Here is a 21,960-nt window from a genome sequence, read left to right as displayed (position 1 = left end):
ACTTCTGGCTCCTCCCCAAAGTCAAAATGATTCAGGACATCGAGGCAGCCACGACAGCACAACTAAAGACACTCACGAAAGAGGACTTCCAGAACTGCTTCCGAAAGTGGCAGGAACGATGGGATAACTGTGTTTGAAGGGAGGGGGCGTATTTTGAGGGGGATTAAAGGCAATGTGTCTTTCACTGTAACAAAACTTTTTTTAATTGAAACATTCACCATATTTTTTTATCACACCTCGTATGTTATGCAAATAGTAAGCACAAGTAAGCTGCTATGGCTTTACGAGTGGCAAATAGACTAGACTTTAAGACAAGGAGTATGACTAGAGATAAAGAGGGATATTCTATAATGCAAGTGTTCAGGTCATCAGGAGAAATATCAGTTATAAGTGGATATGTGCCTAGTAACAGAGTTCGGAAAGACACAAAGCGAAAACTAACAGATGTGGAAAAAAAAATAGACAAATCCAGTTACACATAAAAATAGTTAGGATTAAATTTAACAAAAGGTATAAATAAGACCTCTAAATGGAAAACTATAAAACATTGCTGAAAGAAGCTAACAAAAATTTAAACATAGGAAGAGAGAAACCATATCCGTGAGTAAAGATGCCTGTTCTGCCCAGACTCATCTGTTGCTTCAGTGAGATCCCAGTCAAAATCCCAGCAGGTGATTTCAAACAGAAATTGACAGGCTGATTTTAAAACTTGTATGGAAATGCAGAGGACCTATAGTAGCTAGAATAATTTTGAAAAACGAAAACAAAAAAATGTAGAGGACTTTAAGCTATAGTAATCAAGATAGTGAGGTATTAGCAAAAGGGTTGTCATAGATCAGTGGAGCAGAACAGCCTGCAGAAATATATGTATATATAATTTTTGCAATGGATTTTTAATAGAGACACTAAGGCGATTCAATGGAGAATGGAGAATTTTCAGTAAATGATGCCAAAACAACTGGATATCCATATGGGAAAAAAATGAACCTCTACCTTACAAAATAACCGGAATTAATTTGAGATGAGTCATAGACTTCAACATAAAAGCTAAAACTATAAAGCTCCTAGAAGAAAAGGAGGAGAATTTATTTTATTTATTTTTTGATGTTGGAATAATCTAAGATTTCTCAGAAGGGATGCAAGAAAGGACTAATTGTATGAAAAAAATGGATAAATTAGATTTCTTAAAAAAATGGATAAATAACATTAAATTTCTGTTCTTTGGTAGACATCCTTAAGAAAATGAAAAGGCAATCCACCAGCTGGGAGAAAATATTTTTAATACGTATATCTGACAGAGGACTTGTGTCCAGAATATATAAAGCTCTCTTACAATTCCATAAGAAACAACTCGGTTTTTAAAAATATACAAAAGACTTCAAAAAAGATATATAAATTGGCGTTACAGACATGAAATTGCTCAACATCATTTGCCATCAGGAAAATGACTAGTAAAGCCGTATGAGGTAACATTTCACAGCTCCTGGAAGAGCTGAAGTTAGTAAGAGTTGGTCACCCGTGTCAAATGACGACAAGCACATGAGCAGCTGGAATTCTCATAACTTGCTGATTGGTGTGTGAAATGGTGCCACCATTTGGAAAATTTTATGACACTTTCTTATAAAGATAAACAAGCATCTACTTTGTGACCCAGTAATTTCATTCCTGTAGTATTTACCCAAGAAAAATGAAAGCACATGTCAACAAAAAGACATAAATATGAATGTTAATTGCAGTTTTATTCATAATAGTCCCGAAATGGAAACAACCCAAATGCCCATCAATAGGAGAATGAATAAACTGATTATGGTATGTTCATACAATGACTACTTGTAAGAAATAAAAATATAATGAATTACTTATATACAGCGACATGGATGAATCTCAAAAAAAAAAAAAAAAAGTTGAGCCGAAACCAGACAGAAAAGAATACATACTTGTATGATTTTGTTTATATGAATTTCAAAAATAAGCTAAACTAATCTTTCATCAATATCAGACTATTGGTTGCCAGGGTGAGGTGGAGGGATCGAATGTAACAGCTACAAGGGAACTTTCTGGGGTGATAGAAATGTGGATTTACATATTTACCCACATTCATCCAATTGTACCCTTACCGCCTGTGCACGTCACTAGATTTCTAGATTTACCTCACCTCTTTACACAAGCACTTAAGGGGCTGTGTGCCTCTGAGGAATAGAGGCTACAGCCTTGCGGCCCTCACTGGACTGTGAATATCCTCGTTCTCGGCTTCTGTTGCTGTTACAAAACCATCTCACAACTGCCTTGCACACTCTCCCTTAAATAGAAGATTTATGTGTATAATTGGGTTCATATAAGGTAAAGTACAGATATAAAGACATCAGGAGCTTAACTTTATTTCTCTTAAGTCCCAGAAGGTGACTTTAAAAGGTTTATTTTTCTGGAACTATTTATAAGGTTATTAGAAGCATCCTTTTTTTTTTTTTTTTTTAAAATAAATGTTGAAGAAAACATTCTGACCATGTTAGCGCTAATGGATCCTTTTTGGGCAGAAGACCCAAGTTTTAGTATTTTCTTAACACCCTTTCCAATCCTAACATTCATGCAGTTTTGAATTTTTGATTCTCTTGTAGCTGAAGTTTGCACTCAAGACCTACTTTCCTTACGCTTCTCCCTCTCTTGTCATGGTGCTACTCCAACACCCGAAAGGTATGTGAAGGTTGATTCTGCCTGCATTCAAATAATTTCTGGGAAAGAGCACTGATAAATCAGAACCTACCCCCCCCCACGTACTAGTCTGTAAAACAAGGGACATTGAACTGGTCATGTCTCACATCGCTTTAAGCTCCCAGGGTCTCGCATTCGATGGGTTCTGTCAGGAGAATTCTCTTGAGTTCCCTGTCAGGATCATTTACCGAAAGAAAGAAAACAGAAAAAGAAACAGAGAAAAGACCTCTTGTTAAGTTTGATAGTCTCCTCCGGATAACACGGGACCTCCGCGGGTGCCTGCCAGATCCACCTGGATGCCAGGATCAGGCTAAGACTTGGCTGAGTCAGAATAAAACAGTACGTGTATTTGTATTTCATTCTTTCTGCTCCGTGCCCCTGGTTGCAAAAGAAAAGATAAAAGGATGAATGAAGCCAAGGAAATGTAGGGGAAATTTCTCCTAACCAAGCCCAGGGAAGGGCTCCTGGAAGGATTCAGTGCGTGTACCAGGCCACAGCCTTCTCTAGTTTCACTTGCCAGCCTTCCAGAGGCCATGCCCAATTGAGGAAGTGATGGTTCCATCCTAATTCAACTGGTCTGATCTGTTAACGTGCCTCTGAGCTCATGTTTAGGAAACAGTCAGAAATAGAGAACAAAGACATCCCTCTCCCTCGAACGCCTGAAGTCTGAAGGAAAGGCAACAGCAACACAAGCACAGGCTCTGTGCTGGAGAAGGAGGCATTTTATCTGACATGAAGGAAAGAGTAAAACCTGTACTATTTCCTTTTTATGCTCTTTTTTGCCTACCTTTTTCCTGAGACTTGAGTAAGTAGATTCATTTAAGGAAAGGAGGTGATTCAGAGTTTCACAGCATTTTATAAAATCTAAATTCCTCTTCCTTTTCCTAAAAGATGTAGGTGCTCATCCAAAGTGACTCATCTGACACCTTCCCCTCAGAAGCTGGAGGTGGAGGTGGTGATGGGCCGGCTGGGATCTCTGGTCAGCAGTTTAGTGAGACTTCACCTGTGGAGACACAGTGGGAAAACTTTGATAACAGGACAGAAAAGCCACTAATTCCCTTTCCAGGGCTGTATACCTCAGAGCTTAAGGCAGATCACCAAAGGTCACCATCAGCCTGTGTGAGAAGCTGAATGAGCTCCAGAAACAGTATTGGAGTTGTTAATTTTTATGTTTGGAAATCTATAAACAAAAGATGAAGGTGGTATATGGGCCTGAACTCAGCCTACTTGCCTTTTCCTTGGTGTGACTGTCCAAGATTTATGTCCCAAAATAAGTAAAGTCAAGCAGAAATACAAGAACTTCCTGTGCTAGTTTCTAGAAGTTTTCTGCATATTTCTTTTAGAAAAAGTAATGTTATTTTCACAAACTGAAGTGTTTTTTAATAGTAGAATCTTCTATTCATCAGAAATTGACTTCATGCCCACAGTGGGGCATAAAAGATCGATCACTTGTGAGCCCTGACTACCCAGGAGCTATGAGAAGGGGGGACACAAAATAAGTATGTAAACAAGTAGTACAAAGAAGGAAATGAAAATGCCTTCAGAGGTTGCAAATCAAGAGTTCAGGGACTTCAGAAGAGGGAGGGAGAGAATATATGATCCTTTAATCTGCAACATTTGTGGAGTAGCCGTGGTTACTCTGTCACTTACCTCATCTTCCTCATGTATTTAATTACAGAATCTGTCTGCAGATACATACGTGCTCGGATGTGTTTAGAACCACAGGATAATTATGAAACCACAAAAACCTAACTCAAGAAAAGGCATTTGTCTGTAATGAGCCCTATGTATTTTTTTCCTGGCCTTTGCTTTACTATAAACCTGAAGTCATATTCTGAATTCATCACAATCATAGAAAAACAATTGGGCAGCCCATTCCTAATTCCTTATTGACTGTTTTATTAAGGTCTCCACATATTTTGAAATCACAAATTGTTAGTGGTAGAGGAGGGGGGTGGGTAGGTAGAAAAGGAAAAACCTGGGGCATCTGCGACACAGCATTTCTAAATTCTGGGGTCAGGGGGAGACACTGCTCGTGCAGTCCTTGTCGACTCCCCGTACTGAGTTAAAGAGCCCCCGAAGTTTAGTTTGTGTGACACCGGTGGGTCGTTCTTCCAGGCCTGAGAGATGGGTACTGGCTGTGAACCACCTGAGAGAGGTTGTATGGGTTCCGTCGACCAAGAGAAAAATGGCCTTTCCCCCAAACCCCTCCAGTCTTAGCTGCCTACCTAATACGTTTGCCTTTCCTTCAGGTCTCCTCTGCTCTCTTCTCACCCACAGGTATTCCCCAGGGGCTGTGGCACCAGCCATTGACACATATTTCTGAGATGCTCAGAGAAATAGTTGAAGACCAGGCTCACCGGTAAGCAAATGCTGACAACGCTGAGGTCTGCGTCTCACTTGACTTCTCTGGCTCCTTACTTCCCTTTAGCAGAGCTGGAGGAAAGGCGTCATTGGTGTGACTGTCCCCAAACAGGTATGCACACTGCCGAGCAAGAAGTGGAGAAGCGCAGAGCTGCACAGACCGCCTGGAGCAGCTGCCTGTGTAAATACCTTGTAGGGAACCTGTTCTGAGTTATGGCTGGTACTAGATTTTGAAATATATAAGCATAACAATAAAAAGAATAGATCCTAGGGGAAGAAAGCAGTGCCCACAGGGTGCAAACCCCCTGGTCGTGCAGGAGAAGGGCACCTCTGTGGTCCTGGAATCTTCTCTCTGCCTCTCTCAGGAAGGAAATTCTAAACTTATATACAATAGGATGAAATGTTTCTTTTTCCTTCTCTTTGTAATAAATATGTATCTAAAATGTAAAAATCCTTTCTAACATTAGGATATTAACTACCATTTTTTTAATATGTGTTCTTTTCCTGGAAGCATTCACAGGTAGTCTTTGCTATATTCCTTGTACTATAACAGCCTTCCGCTTCCTCTTTAAGGCCCCTGCTTTCAGTGTAGGTATTTTATTCATGGTCTGTCCTCGCCTACAAGACTCCTTTTCATTTGCCAGTTTTCCCTCTTGAACTTCTCTGTGGTCTCATGACCAAGCCATCAGACTCGGGGCTCTTCGTCATGATGACTGATGCAGGTTTGGGTGTCAGTTATTCACTCCTTCTCTGCACAGACTCTTACTAACTGGGGAGACAAAAAGAGCTGGTGGCCAAGTGGCGACCTGTCCCACCTGGCAGCCCTACTCACACCCTTTCCATTGTCTCTGTCGAAGAGCAGAACTTAGAGCCAAAACCTCATGGGACTCCACGCTAACCTACGTCTGCCTGAACTAGAAGTAGACTTCAGGGTCCACCAGTAGGGAAGGGTCTGGGAGCAGGTTCAGCTACTTTCTCACATGCGGGTACTGGTAGGAAAGAGGGAGGATGACCAGGCCCATCTCTGCAGGGCAAGCTTTGAACCTTACCCCTGGCCTGGTGCCCACCTGGGAGCAGGTCTGCAGGGAGGAGACCCTGCGGAGTCTCTCCCTTGCTTTTGAGACGTCATACCAAGCCCACGCCTGACATGGCCCACGGAACGGAATGTCAGCTCTCCTTCTTGTGGGAAAGAGGAAGCTGTCTTCTTCCTTCCTGTCCTCTCCATTGTCTTACAAGCTAGATTTCAGAATATTTCATCACTTGTTTTCAGAGCACTTGGCCAGGAGGAAAGCAGTGACCAGGGCAGGTGAGGAGAGTGCTTAGCGCCTGGGCGTCCATGGGCCAAGCAGAGGAAGTGGACCCAGGTCCTGCAAAGGGCACTGTAGAGGTGCCCAGAGCTCTCCTGTGCCACGGCCTTCCAGATCAGAAGGGAAGTTCTGATCTAATGTGATCTCAGGCCGGTCCTGCTCCATTTTTTCCTGGGGAGACGTGAAACTGCTGATATTGGCACTGTGCACAATTAATGGGTCCTTACCTTGAGCAGATTCTGTCCTCTAAGCAGCTATCACGAATCCCAGTTCCCAGGGTGATAAACGGATAGCTTCACAAAGGCTATAACTTTTCAGCCTTTATGAATTTGTGATGATAGGAAATATAATATACAGCTCATGAAACATTCATATTTGCCCAAATATTGACCAGAGCCTTGGGTTCTGTCAGAAACATGTTTCAGCCTGTGCCCCTCCTCTGGTCTGCATGTGGACCCCAGGGGGCCCCCTCATTTCTTGCTCCAGCTCCATGGGTGGCAGCCTGTGGCAAGGCGGCCCCACTCCCTGCAGCCCAGCCGTGCCGGCAGACGGGCACACCTGCGTGTTCTTCCCTTGCGTCATGCCCGCTGGGAGGGAGCCACAGAATGCCTTTCTCTAAGGTCTGTGCTCCCTCAGGGTCCCTGGATGTAAAGATTTAAATGTCTGAAGTTCTCAGGGCACATGGGGTTCTGAGAGGCATGCCTTAGACGGTCTTGTGACGGGTTCAGAGTGGCGTTGTGAGCTATTTTCCCGATTCTTGTAGTACTTGGAAGTTGTACTTCACTGGGTAAGAACAATTTAAGCCAACCCTTTGCAAACATTACAGTTCCTTTAAGAACCAAAACGAAAAAGAAGTCTTGTTGCCTGGCTGCCATGTGTTTTGGTTCCGTTCCAGGTCCTGCAGAGGCCCCTTTGAGAGCTGGTTTGTGCTCGTTCACTTTGGAGGATGGGCTGACGTCGCGGCTGAGCACTTACTGATGTCAGCAGCCGAACCCCCGGAAGCCTTGCTGTGGCTCTTGGCTTTCAGCTACAGCCCACGTGACGGGAGTCAGTGGAGAGCACAGGCCATGGTGGGTGGCAGTGCCCACTACGTGTGGTGCTCGGGGTCGGTCCGGAGCTGAAAGGATCCTGCGGGTAGGGGCCCCGCAGTGGGTTTGGCTCTCACTAACCCCCCAGGTACCTAAGCGCTGAGTGCTCCCAGTTCGTTATGGTAGCAGACGTTTGGCTGGATGAGTTCGTGTGTGCTGGGTTTGTGGCTGGAGACGGCTTGCTGGCTTCACAGAGTTGACTGGACACCAGACGCTGCCACCCTGCTGTCCAGGAAAGCACTGAGATGACGGGCAGTCCTGTCGCCCAGCTCGTCTTATCTGTTCTTGCTCAGCTTCCCCGGCTGCCCTCCTGTGCAGAGCGCCTGGCCGGGCTCGGGTCCCCAGGGGGTGCCATGCAGAGTCTGACCACTCCTCTGAGGGGCTCTGTCCTCCGGACCAGCGGCCTGGCTGTGTCTGCTTCCGTCCTGACTTACTGCTTTCTTGGATCAGTCAACAGACCCTCACATTACCGGCTTTGTTTAGAATTCTTACTAAAGTAATCACATGATATTAACCACTTTGCTTCTGAAAAAGGACTTGGTCATTTCCTAAATAACACAGCAGCTAAATACAGGCCTGGCTAACTGTGGCAAGACAGTGGTTATTTTATGTGGAAAATAATAATTACAGGAAGTAATGCTTTGATTAAAGGCATTGGCACCTCCCTTGCAAACATTTATTTGTTTTTAAAACTTCAACTGCCAGTGCTTTTTGCTGATTTTAATAATTAAAGGGAGCAAGTTTCTTTTTGTAGAGAGCAGCACTTGTATTTGCTTGATGTTTTCTGTTGTTTGAAAAAAGCAGAGACCAATACAGATACGTCTGTGTATTTTACTTGCTTAAAGGTTGCGTGGCAGGGGAAAAAAAGTGTTTGGAATTTTAAAAAGTTGAAATTTGGTGATAATTTATTTTGGATCAAAAATAGAACACTATTTAGAAATACATATAATGAACACAGGTATTTGAGGATTGCTATTTGATTAAAAATAAAGGGTACTATTTCTTCCCTCTTAAAATATCACATTCAACTAATTAAGGAAAATACTAATTATATTCATGATCTTATTTTTGATAATTAAAATTAATAATAAAAAGCTCTATTGATTTCTAAAGCCCTTTTAATACACTTTATATTTGATTCTGTATAACATAAGTTGGTAGGTTATGTGTTAAATTCCATAGCGATCATAGAAACTGACAGAGATTTACTTTCGAAGTACAGAGAAATAACTTGTCCAGTAAGATTTAATTTCTAGAAAGTTCTGCATTGGCACATCTTTCTACTGGTGACTCAGTCCTTTTTAAAATAAAACCTATGCATAGTTCTTACCCTGGGGATTCTTTGGCATCCTGGATCAAAAGGGATTAGCACACTCGGGGCAGGTGAGTGTAGTCCGTCCATTTCCTTCCGAGCTGTTCTAGAGCAGTAGCCATCCACCTATAACTGAAGCCCTGCTTTCGCAGTTTTGATCCCAGAACCTCTTCATCCTTGGTGCCCAAGCTGAGGCACTGGTCGGTGTGATGTGTGGGGAGCGGGCGGGGCCAGTTTCCCTAGTCTAACCCGTGACACCTACCTGTGAGCTTTAATCCCGCTGGGGGTTGGTCTGTTGGCTGACGTGGGAAACAAAGTGTGAACTGCCTTTGAAACCATGATGCTTGTGAGGTTTGATTGAGCTTGACAATGTCTGTGCCTTTGCCTGAAAAGCACAATCAAGTCAGGAACTCGCTGTACTCAGCGGATGCTGTGGCTGGAATTGTTGCCTCTGCTGGCCAGGCCTGAGGTTCACAATCGGGGAGCAAAGGGTCACTGTCCCTGCCTAGGGGTACACTGCTCACAAAGACCCGCGCCTGCTGCAAACATGCTCGTGCAGCTGGTGTTCATCTCCTTGGCTAACTTTGAATTACATGGTGATAAAAACAAAAATGTCTATGTTTGTATACGTAAGAATTAGGCAAGAGTGCATACCCTTTAACCCTGTCATTCCATCCCTAGGAATTATCCTAAGGACACAATTACAGATCCACACACAGATTTATGTACAAGAGTATCATCACGGCATTGTTTGTAATTGCAGTAATTGGAAATGATCTAAACTTCCCACAGGAAGGATCCTGGCTCAATACATTATGGTATATCATAACTATGGAATAGTATTCTGTCATGAAAAATCGTAGTCTCAAAGACTATGTGCTATAGAGATGGGAATCTGCCTAAAGTGTATTGTGAAGAGAAAACTATAAGATAGAAAATATTGTGTATAGTGATTGCTATGTCCACAATGCATAGAAAAAAGATGAGAAGGCTGCAAACCTAGTTTCTAACAGTGAGTCTCTTTGGATGGTGGAGTTATAGTTCACTTTAATTTTTTCGTTTGTATGTTTGTTTAGATTTTCTTTAGTGAGCATATATACATTTTCATAATGTGGGATAAAAAGTAATACTTAGAAAAGAAAGCTTTTACCTTTCTCCTGAAAAAATTAGAAAGCATCTAAAGTTATTGGCATGTCAGGATGGCATTAGAGGGGAAAGACAGTCTGGGATAAAATGGAAAGGAAGACTATTGTCTTAGGGAATATTGGATGAGAAAAAAATGGATACGAGGCATAGCTTCCTAAGTCCCCATGTTTTTGCAGACCCATATGGTAAGATGGTGTTGGGCTCCCGTAGATGACCCCAGACAAGGGCGGGCAGGGCCCAGGCGAGAGGAGACATGGAGTAGGAGGGGCCCTCTCCTGTTGGAACACTGCCATGGCCCATGGAAGAGCCTCATGGTGCAGTTTCTCACGGCCCCGTATTGTCAGAAGAGCTCACACGGCACTCCTGGTATACTGGGGTTTATGAGGCCTTCATGTCCAGGAAAAAAGACCCACACAAAATCCAGAAAATTGGTCGTGGGAATTCTCAGAATAGGCCTAAATATTTTTTAAAAAATGACGGGCCATAACTGTTCGTGAATTCCATGTGGCATTTTGGATCCATGGCTTTCAGTTTTAGCTTTGTCTTCCAAGTCACAACTTGATGTACCATTTTTACAGCAAGGAGAAGTCTCAGCATGAAATAAATACTTTTTATGCAAAAACAACCCACAGACCTATAACAATCACCATTCTTACATGGATTCCACAGACTTGTGACCTCTCTTTGAGCTTTAAACATGAAGAGACTATCCCAGTGTCTAAACAAAGACAAAGGTAGGTGTGTGTGTGTGTGTGTCCACGTGTCCTCCCTCCCTCCCCTACTCACCCCCAAAGATAGCAGAACAAGCCTCATTCCTGTCAGAACACTGGTCAGCAGAGGTCTGATTGCATGGGGCTCTGATTCGTGCCTGTGATAGTGAGCGAGTCTGGAAGGAGCCTTTTTATCCTTCCCCCACAATATAAAAATGTGACTACATTCTCCGTTTCCTTTCATACAAAAAAGGTCGATTCTTGGCATGGCGCCCTAGCTGCTTAGTGAGCAAGACGAAAGAAAGTCAAGAAAATTCCATTACGCCGTTTGGGTTTGTGTGGAGCAGGGTGTACACTCAGATGGGCTGCTTCCGTCTGCCCTCCCTCGGGCGCCAGTCCTCTCCTCTTAGAGGGCTGCTTCCCAGTGCTGAACAAACCCTGGAACCATGCGTGTCCTGACTCTCCCGTAATCTCTCCCCTTTGAAATTGTACTTCCAGGCAGAGGGGAAGGCAGTGCTCGGCCGCCTCCGGAAGCTGTTCCGATGTCAGACACTCTCAGCCAGGGATGTGCACGCAGCAGCTGGAGAGCAAAGTGGGGACCCCAGACCGGCCGCGTGCCCATGGCTGATCAGGCGCCTAACCCTGAACTTCCTGCTCTGGGCTCCTGGAGGCCACGCGGTTGCCCGGGAAGTCATCACCCTCGTAAGTCTCCCCTTTTCCAGCTTCCTAGTTCTCATTCACATCCCACCCGAGGGCCCAGCCTCTGACGAGGGTGTACCGGGGTGCTGTCCAGACAGGTGGACGGGCAGCGAGGGGGACGGGCAGCGAGGGGGACGGCTGGCACAGACCCCAGAGCCTGCCATGTGCCACAGGCTCAGAGAAAGGCGGTGACTTGGGCCATGTCACATGGCTTGCTGCCAGAGCCCGTAGGACAAGCTAGGTCCCCCATGTCCCCATGTACTCTTCTTCCAGTTCAATGTACGACTCTCTTCCTCCTCATGAAGAGAAACAAGACTTCAGTGAGAAAAGGGTGTGCTCACCACAGTGGTTTCAAGAATGTCATTTGTTAATTACAAAGCAATCCTTCTATAAGCCCCGCTGACATGGGGGGTGAAGAACGGTTAACAGTTCAGGGCAGAAGTAAGCACTGCGCGTGGCACTGCATTTGGCAATGATTTCTTGGATAATGACACTAACGGCACAGGCACCAAAAGAAAAAACAGATAAATTGAAAGGCAAAATGATAAGCTTCTGTGCGTCAAAGAACATTATGAGAAGAGTGAAAAGACAACTCACAGAATGGGAGAAAAATGTTAGGAAATCACACATCTGATAAGGGTTTGGCGTTTAGACTATTTCAGGAATTCTTACAACTCAACAACAGAAAGATACCGAATGAAAAAATGGGCAGTGGATTTAAACAGACAGTTCTCCAAAGAATGTGTACAAATGGCTAGTAATCACATGAAAAAAATGTTCAACATCATTAGCTATCAGGGAAATGCCAATCAAAACCACAGTGAGGAGGCACTGCACACCCACTAGGATGGCTGTCATAAATAAAACATAGTCAAAAGGGGGAAATGACCCAAATGTGCATCAATAGATGAACGGATAAATAAAATGTGGTCTATGCATACAATGGAATATTATTCAGCCTTAAAAATGAATGAAGTTTTGAGATACGCTACAACATGGACGTACCTTCAGGGCAGTATGCTAAGTGACATAAGCCAGTCACCAAAGGACAAATGTGTGACTCCACTTATACGAGGGACCTAGAGTAGGCAAATTCGGAGACACAGGAAGTACAGTGGAGATTACCAGGGGCTGAGGGAGGGAAAGATGGGGAGTTAGTGTTTAATGGGTACAGAGCTTGTGTGTGGGGTAATGAAAACGTTCTGGAAGTAGATGGTGGTGATGGTTGTACAACATTGTGAATGTACTTCCTGCCAGTGAACTGTACATTTAAAAATGGTTAAAACAGCAAATTGTATAATGCTCATCAAAACAAAAAACACCAACATGCTGGCTCTTGAGGTTTTTATTTCCATGTTTATTTTTACTTTTTATTGCCACATAATATACATAAAGAAATGTGTAGCTTCATGAATTTTCACAAACCAAAACACGCATGCAACCCAGCATTCAAATCAAGAAAGGAATGTTCCCAGCACCCAGAGGGCCCTACCCCCCCCCCCCCCCCCCCCGCTCCCTTCCAGGGAAGGCTCTCTTTGAATATGGATGTGAATATGAGGAAAGTTCCAGTGACAAGCGGGGCTGCCAAGAACGTCACACACCAGCGCCCAGGAGGTGGGCTCAGGCCATGTAGAGCCGTCTGGGGTGGTAGGCAGGCCACCTCTCACATGCGCAGACAGAAGCCATCAGAGAGCTCAGGCGTGGCCAAGATAGAAGACATGCTTGTCATGTGCTGGGTCCCATCTCCCAGGGCCGCCCCAACACCTACTGTGTGCTTTTATAAAATGCACACCTCACTTAATCCCGTGCCCATTTGGGTGAGAGAACGCAATTGGTGAGAGCTAAAAGTGTCCGTATGTCTAGAGAACTTGGTACTAACCAGGTGTGAGCTGTGCTGGTCACTTTTCAGCCACACCCTCAGCCAGGTGATCAAGGTCGACATCAGGGATAAATCGTGTTGATAGTATGTGCCCTTGACACAATGTGATGAAAATGGCACTTTACCTCTCTAGTTTTCTTCCCCAAAACATGTAACTTCTGTCTAATCATGAGAAAAGCAACTGACAAACCCCAATTGGGGGACAGTCGACAAAATACCTGAGCAGCCGCCTCAAAACTGTCCAGGTCATCACATCTGTCTGGAAAGTCTGAGAAATGAGGACAGCCCAGAGGAGCCTGCGGACACATTACAACTAAATGTAACGTGCTGTCTGTGCTGGGATCCTGGAACAGAGAAAGACCATTAGGGAAAATAGGAAATCTGAGTAAGTGTGGACTTTTTAGTTAATAAAAATGTATCGATATGCATTCATTAAGTCTGACAAATGTACACACTAATGTTAACAAGGAAATTGGCTGTGTTGGATACGTGATCTTTCTGTATTATCTTTTCAGTAAAACTGTAAATCTAAAGCAGTTGTAAAATTATTTTAAAAAGTCAACAGCAGGCACTTTTGAATCATGAAAGTGTTGGCAGCATTTCTGTAACCTGACTTCTGCCCTCTTGCCCATGCCTGGGACACCTGTGGGAGCTTGTCCCCTCCTTGTCCCTGGGGAGCTCCTCTCCCGTCCTCTCACGCTGGGAAAGGCAGGCCAGGGAGGTCACCGCCCGCCCTGCCGACGGGATGTGAGAGAACGCAACTCAGAGAAAGCTCTTTGGAGACACCCAGGTCTCTGCTTCTGTTATTCCAACCACATTTCCATCCGTTCCCGGCAAACAGCCCACGTTCAAAATGGACTACCCTCAGGTTTCACCCACAGAGAAGCTGCTGTGAAAAAGGACCTAGGTTGTGTCACAGAGTTCAGGCTGGCTGCCTGTGCACAGGTGCTGTTTCCACAAAAAGTTCCGTCTCGGCCGTACATTAACACCTCAGGCTGAGGCAACACGGAACACCCTCGTGCATCGTCATTCAAGTTTATGTCAGCCCAGCTGCAAAAAAAACAAAAATACAAACAAAGAAACAAACAAAACATTAAAGGATGAAATGCCAGTGTTTCTCTTCACACACGTGCATCTTCGCAGGTGGGTGCTCCATCTGGACACCTGAAGCCCATCGCTGCCGAGAAAGCTTCCTGGACGCTATCCTTGCAGATGTTCTGAAGCTGTGTTACGAACACACCAGCCTTCCTGACTGCAAGGCTTCCTGCGGTGGCCACAGGACAGCCGGACGGCGGCCTGGCTAACGCAGCCACAAGCAGGACCGATGGAGGCGTCCTCTGCGCACCGCCAGCCTCTCCTGGGCTCTCACCTCCCACCAGCTCATCACTCCTCTCTGCGAGCAGCCCCTGGAAAGAGCCAGGTCTGCCGGGCCTGGGAGCAGGTGGTGGCGAGACGGCAGAAGTGTTGGCTTTGGTGGGACAGCCTGTCTGCCAGCAGCTCTGGCTGCACCCCCCGGGGGTCCCAAACACTGGCTCTACTGATGGGAACTCAGGCCCGAGTGGGCCTGGGTGCCAGCCTTGCCCCTTGTCTCGGCAACAGTGTTGGGCCAAGGGACAGACGGCAGGGGATGTGTCCAAGCCGTCTCTTCACAGCCTTCCATGCATTCTCTGAGTGGGCCCCACTGTACTGAGCAGCTCCATTTCATTAAAGGTGCCTTTTCCCTCCATCTCCTCCCGTCGTCCCGCACCCAGCCTCTGCTGCAGGACGCTCCCAACTGACTGCCCCTCGCACAGGCCCCGGGATCGGCTTCTGTTGGCCTTGGGCTTCGCGGCGGTGCCTCCTCACTTCTCTCCTCTGCAAGTCTGACGAGCCGGCAAGAGCAGCCTGGCTGGTGTCCGGTTCCTCTGGCCCGAGTCTCATTCTCTCCTGCCTCGTGTCCTGCTGAGTTCTTGTCTGTCTCTCCCTCTCTTTCTCTTTGGTTTGCTGGACCACAGCAGTAACAGCCAAACATTAGCTAGAATCTGAAACATGGAGTTCAGTCCTATGGTTGCTGAACTCAATGAATTTAACCCCTACACGGACGTGCCTCAGCCAAGCCCTGCAAGCATGTGCGTTTCTGACCTCAGCTGCAGTGAGGCGGGTTTTATGTATGAGGCTGGAAACCTGAAATGGAACTGGGATTTGAATTGGCTTGTAAAGATGGAGCACGGTTAGATCAGGCGACCTCGGTCATCTGCCATGGCTGCACCGCTGCCCCGGCTTGGTGGAGGCCCCGGGAACAATGGCAGTGGAGCGGGATGGGTCTCCCCTACGCAGGTGCTAGGTGGTAGGTTAACTGTTTTAAGGTGTCCCAGGGAGGCTCGCATTGCTTCATCCACAAAAGACAGAAGCTGCATCGGACGAGTCATCGGCAGCATCTGATTTCTGAGTATGAAGCAAGGATGATGATACACCGAGAACCACTGTGAGCCCCACTGAGCCCGCAGCCTGCCCGCCACGCCTCCAGCAGCACCCCAGGACAGGTGCCCACACTGCCCGCACCGCACCCGCCTAGCACAGGGGCTGCAGCGTCTGCCTTGACTGACAGATGGGTGGCCAGAGATGGGTACTCTCAAAAACCAATGGCTTCTTGGGCTGGCCCGGTGGCTCAGGCGGTTAGAGCTCTGTGTTCCTAACTCGGAGGGCTGCCGGTTCGATTCCTGCATGGGCCACTGGGCTCTTAGCCACAAGGCTGCCAGTTTGACTCCTCGAGTCCTGCAAGGGATGGTGGGTAGCGCCCCCTGCAGCTAAGATTGAACACGGCACCTTGAGCTGAGCTGCCGCTGAGCTCCCGGATGGCTCGGTTGGTTGGAGCGCGTCCTCTCAACCACAAGGTTGCCAGTTCCACTCCCGCAAGGGATGATGGGCTGCGCCCCCTGCAACTAGCAATGGCAACTGGACCTGGAGCTGAGCTGCGCCCTCCACAACTAAGACTGAAAGGACAACAGCTTGACTTGGAGAGAGGTCCTGGAAGTGCACACTGTTCCCCAATAAAGTCCTGCTCCCCTTCCCCAATAAAAAATGTTTAAAAAAAAGAAAAAACCCCAATGGCTTCTTAATGTGGTTTGTGTCTTAAAAAAGCATCAGTTTTTCATGCATCTAAATTGTGATATTTTCACCCTTCCCTTTTTGCTGAACTGAAATTCTTAGGAAAATACTTGTGGGCACCAACAACTCAGAATGCCTTGAGGCTGTATTTAGCAAAACTAACAATTCCTGCATTTCCTGCTTCCCTTTAGAATCAGGTGTTAAAACCTTAGATGCCTTTAAAAAACAAGTGGGCTCAGGTTGCTGGCCTAAGAATGCCATTTATAAAGCTGTTTGTGTGAAAACAGGTGGCATTTTCTTTTCAGCATGTTCCAGTTCTCATATTAGTGTGAACCTTTTACAGAAAGTCAAGCCTCAGCATGTTCATTGGCCTTTCCTCCCCACAGCAGGGATCCCAAAGCTCATGACTGGCATTCCAGGAAACTGCCTGCTTGTAGCCATTCTGTCAGGAGAGTGTGACCATTAGGAACTGACTGCTCACTGGACAGCCAGCCTCTGAGAACAGACTTGCTTTGCCAGTCACCTTGAAAACAAAACAAGAGCCCTTTGGAGCTGCTAGGAATGCAGCTGCTTTTCGGGGACAGGATGGTTACAGCTAGTCCACTGGACAAAGAGACGAATCCGTCTGGAAAATGTTTTAATTTGGCTTCTCCTCTGTCCTCATTGCAGATGGCTCAGACTGATGAAATAACCCATGAGATTATCGGCTTCCTTGACCAGACCTTGTACAGATGGGATCGTCTCTGCATGGAAGCCCCAACGTCAAGAAAACTGGCCAGAGAGCTCCTTACAGAGCTGCGCATGCACGTCTAGCCCAGGCCCTTGGAACATGTGGCTGCCACGCGGGGCCCAGGCTCGCGGGGCCACATGATGAAATGCTGTGTGCCGAATACCCTCTGTGAGTGGTAACAATGAGCCATAAATATCTTGGCAAGATCTGGCACTACAGATTTTACAAAATGAGAAGACAGGTTCTTGAGCTCAAACTCAGATTTATTCACGAATGACTGGATTATGCCATTAGCATTCTCTGTACCTGCTCAACAGGGTGTGATTAGAGAATCACTAAAGGAAAGGCTTGGATGGGAGAAAAGATTTTTATCTCCTTTTTTTCCCCTTATCACACCAAGATGCACAACTATTATTTCAATGTTTCAAAGTCTTTTGACCAAGAAATTGGTCATGAACCACTGATCAGCCCAGAAAGTAACTGAGCCTTTTTCACAGACCTCTGTTTTAGAAGTCATGTCATTGGTATTGGTCTTTTCACCTACAGAGCTCCAAGATAAAGCCACACTCTCCTGGGTCCCTAAGAAATTCTTCAGCAAGAGGTTCGCCCGGGCTATCCCGTGAGCAGGCCAAGGAGCAGGAGAGCCCATTCAAGCCCAGAGGCGAGTGGCGGTGACAGGACCACTGGTCCCTGGCGGCACGTGTGCCAGCGCTGCTGGGTGGACTACACTGCTGAGCAATGATATAAAGCTGGTCCCGGTGCTAACTCTCTACCTGTGTATTTGCTAAACACTGACTGCTACGAAGAGCTCGTATCACCTCAAAGATGGTTGACGGAAGGGTACAGGACGTGCTCTAAAAACCCTGGAACAGATTACACATCAGTTGTCTTGTTAAGTGAAACGGGAATTGGAAATTTCTAATAAAGAACTGGTAACTCCAAGGTTAATATTTATTTCACATCAATTGAAAGTTTTTTCTTTTCAGGTTTATTCTTAACTTGTATTGATTGTATGCTCTTTTGTGTATATTCTGTTTGTCGAGTGAGTCAAGACTGGCTTTTATGTCCACTTCGATTTATGCATTACGAATCTCTGAATCCGTCTTGGCTCCCGCTTGAGGTATGAGTCAAGTTTTGCTGGATTCGAGGTTGAGCTTTGTGGGGAATATTTTGTTTCAGTGTATGGATCCACCTGAACATCTGAGAAATTCCAAGAACTTCTGAGCCGAGCTTTCCTTGTGAGAAATGTTACAACACGAAAGGTGTACTGTGGGAATACTCTCATTACAACTCCCATCTGCATCACTTGTTCAGGACTTCTCTCCTATGGTGACTTTGGCCATGGAGGCAGTGACCAGCCTCTGGGACATGAAGAGAGGGGCTCAGTGTGGTGGCAGCGGGTAACCCTGGATGCGAGCGTCCATCGGGAACTGGCCTCCCTGTGGGGCGTGCTTCCACGAGGACGTCCGTTCCCACTATATTTCACAGCACACAGTCAAAACAAGATGGTCTCCACCTCAGACTGCTGAAGCTGCATTTCTGGAAGATTCTTTCCTGTCCCAAGCACACTTCAGCCTGTTTGTAGTTTCTCCCACTTCCTTTCCAAAGCCTGTAAGTTCACCCAAGTCTTGGACACTTGAGTTGGTAACAGAGCGGACTGTCTGAGTGGGCGTTGGTCTTCATCCCTGTGAGTTCCCAGCAGCCCGGCAGGTCCTGTGTTTGGAGTGAACCCTTACCGTCCTTGAAGACTTTCCTCAAAGAAGTAGTAGGCACTGCTTTGTCTACTGATCTTACTTTCTCCCCTTGCTCCTTCCCACCTTGGTAAAGATGCTGACAAGGGGAGGAAACAAAAACAAGCAGCACGGGGAAGGGGGCTGTTCCCCTAAGTAGGTGAGCAGCTGGGAAGCCTCACCAGCAGGCAGGACTCCTTTCACTTCTGTGAGGAGTAAGGACTCCCAAAGCACAGAGGGAGGGGAAGTGATACCCTCTCCTGAAAAACCAAAGCAGACGCCTGTGTGTGTCCCTGCTGGCTGGGTGTGAGCCCACACTCAGCCAGCAGGGAAGGACCCAGCAGGGCAGAGCGCGGGCGGGCTGGGATAGATGCAGTAAACGACCTCCTTTGCCAGTTGCCGTAGGTTTCCGGGACAGTCTGGATACGTGGGTTCTTTTCAGTTTTTTGAAAGACGCTCAAAGTAGTAGGGGTCCAGCCAAAACCGGGCTCTGGTGAAAATGCCCAGTGAGGGCCACTGAGCCTCCTCCCCTCCCTGGAGAATCCAGAGCACGGAGGCCAGAGGTGCACATCACGTGACAAGCTTGAGCCTGGAGGCCGTATCGGGTTTACTGGCAGTGGGGTTCTTTCCACCCCAGGCCTGTGCCAGGCAGACGCCTTCTACCAGTAGCGGATCTAATGAAGAGTGGCTTAAACAAGGAAAACACCAATGGCCTCCCAGAAAGCTGGCGCGTTCGGCCACTCGACAACGTCACAGTCGGGGCTGGCCTCACTGAAGCTCTCCTTGCTCTCCAAGGAGCAGAACGCTGCCAAGCCCAGGCTTCACTGACAATATCCAAGATGGGAAAGGACAGCAGGTCTCCCATCTTTCCCACCAGCCACACCAGACCTGCCCTTACACCATGGGCAGGACAGCATAAGAGACCAAGGGCAGACCTCCCAGGCCACGAATGAAGCTGGAGCTTCAGGACCGTTTACTGTGCAGAGAGGCCTGAGCTCCCTTGGTCATTCATTTTTGTAAAATTTGTAAAGGAATTTGAACTGCAACTGGCAAAGACACATCTCTGTACACTCCTACCTGCAGGGCGTCGCAGGGGTGGCCGTGGGCACTTCCGGGGCCTGGATGAGGGATGAGTTGGCTCACCATCACTTTAAAGCAGGTCACAGTGGTCATCCCAGTGAAGGAACAGCTCCCAAGAACGCCAGCACTACCCCACGCAAGCTCAGCCGGCCTGGGACACAGGTGCAGGCCCAGGGGCTGCGTCACCACAGAAGCGTGGCCTGTGCCACCTGAGTGGGTGCAGAGGGAACAAAGAGGGGCGTGTGGGGAATCCATCCAAATCCTAGAGTTTAGGCCTGGGATGAATTTGACAGGTTTTCAGAGATCTGACAACAGCTCTTAAAATTTTACGTTACCAATAATAGCAAGCTGTGCTGCTGAGAAAAATTTTTCCTAAGTCTCAATAATAAAGGTTTTTATTAAGAATGCTGGAGAAAAGACTGGATTCTCTTTCTCTTCTTTCTATAGAAAATATGTAAAATCGTCCTACAAAGAGGTAACCAAAGAGGACAGAGCCAAAACCAGAGTCAAAAACCACAGGGAGTGAAGGCATTCCCGAGCACCCATCAACATCGGGACAGTGTGACATTTGTACAACTGTTAGCGTGTCCAAGTTTGTAATTTTTTAAATATTGTTTCATTCTAAATAAAATTGTACCTAATTTTGTATTTATAAAATATAATCTTTCTCAGAAAAAGTTTCCTTTACTCCCCAGCTATGAAAACTTCAGGCTGCACAAAAGCCTACGTATACCTGCTCCAGAAAAAGACCGATTACGGTTTATCCTCTGCGCTGGGAATCTTGCCACCAGACACCTAAGAGCTTGGGTCCCACCGCCAAGGAGGAAGGGAGAGTGAGTATAGGGCAGGCAGGGGCTGCTCAAACCCAGTGAAATGCACCCCACACATACACGTATCTTTCCATAAGCCTGACATAAATATATCACCACTTAGTACAAACTGAGTTGTTCTGTCCATTGTTCTTCCCCGTCTCTAAGACAGGACTCGTCCACAGAACACAGCCGACACCCTCTAACTCTCTCAGCCACCTCTCAGACTCAGTGGCCCGCAGGGACCTCAGTGGCCCTTGAGTTCCAGCCTCCACAGGCTCTCCTGGAAGGGAGTCCCGAGAGATGGCATCAACCAGGCTCCACTTGGTGGCTACTTACACGACCCCAGGTAGCCCTGTTTTACAGAGGCCAGTGTGCACGAATGGTCACTCTGCTTCCGGACATGGGACACTGGGGGCTGCTTATGTCCAAAAGGCGTCTGAGAAAGCAGATGGAAAATAGATAAGCCTCGTTTCTGAAGAAGCTCCTTGCACGTGCATTCCCGGGGGCTGACTCTATGTTATTGGCGTCATTAGCCCTTCTCCACTTGGCCCCATTTCTTGCTGGTGGGACAAGAGTGCTGGGACGAAAATGTGAAAGCGTCCAGGGGTCAGGAGACAGCCACGTTTTCTGTTGAAGTGCAGGAGTCAAGAACAAGGACTTGAAGGGGGGGGGGAGGAGCTGCGACCCTGGCAGTGGGCTGGGAATGCGCAGAAAATCAGTGCTGAGCCTGGCCTGTCTGCAGAAGGGCAGGGGCAATGCTGCCTGCCACGCGTGCCGGTGAGAACACTGAGGAAGGGCCTTCCTCTGGCCACAAGGAATCCAGACTGATTTGCTTTCCGAGGAAGAAGAGACATGAATGTGACCGGTGCTGCTCTCACCTTTTGCTTTTCCTCTGCTGTTACCACCCTGACCCACCACCAGAAGTCCTGCTACTGGGCTTCTTCCCACCATTTCACTCCTGAAGAACCAAAATGAAGGCAAAATTAATGTGTTTTAAAGCCTTCTTCTAGAATCCCGTCCCACAATCTGTTTATACCACGGGTCCAGTCATAACCCTCATGTACAGACTGGTCTCAAGGAAAGCTTATGATGTAGGCCTTGGCCTTTTCCTGCTCCTGACATGATCACAGTATCTTATCACATGTGTTTTGCATAGGAAACATCTATACTATGATACTGAAAGTTTCACACTTAAATTTCCTATAGAAGTGAAATGTCTCATAACTCAATATTGAAAGCCTCTTTGGCCTCTGATGTTTCTCATAATATGATGAATCCATGTGCATCAGCCAGGATTCTTGGTGGCA

General features: G+C 46.7%; 1 protein-coding gene and 1 long non-coding RNA gene across 3 annotated transcripts in view; one reads left to right on the top strand and one right to left on the bottom strand.

Moving 5' to 3' along the window:
* The window catches only part of FANCC (FA complementation group C), a 256,980-nt gene extending 236,488 nt beyond the window's left edge, over positions 1-20,492 (top strand). For both annotated transcript variants that reach the window (XM_081066807.1, XM_081066808.1), the window contains 5 exons: positions 2,616-2,691; positions 4,990-5,071; positions 7,276-7,450; positions 11,135-11,338; positions 16,971-20,492. In XM_081066807.1, the coding sequence (XP_080922933.1) occupies positions 2,616-2,691; positions 4,990-5,071; positions 7,276-7,450; positions 11,135-11,338; positions 16,971-17,114 (681 nt within the window). In that variant the 3' untranslated portion in view covers positions 17,115-20,492. The remainder of the gene's footprint in view (positions 1-2,615; positions 2,692-4,989; positions 5,072-7,275; positions 7,451-11,134; positions 11,339-16,970) is intronic.
* Positions 1,265-8,983, bottom strand: LOC308505119. The gene is made up of 3 exons (XR_013994464.1): positions 8,799-8,983; positions 3,497-3,712; positions 1,265-3,087 (listed from the first exon to the last, which is right to left on the bottom strand). It is a non-coding gene; the product is annotated as an uncharacterized lncRNA (long non-coding RNA).
* Positions 20,493-21,960: the final 1,468 nt, after the last annotated feature.

Source organism: Rhinolophus hipposideros (genome assembly GCF_964194185.1).
Source record: "Rhinolophus hipposideros genome assembly, chromosome: 11".
Lineage (NCBI taxonomy): Eukaryota > Metazoa > Chordata > Mammalia > Chiroptera > Rhinolophidae > Rhinolophus > Rhinolophus hipposideros.
This window is presented reverse-complemented; position numbering and strand designations above follow the sequence as displayed.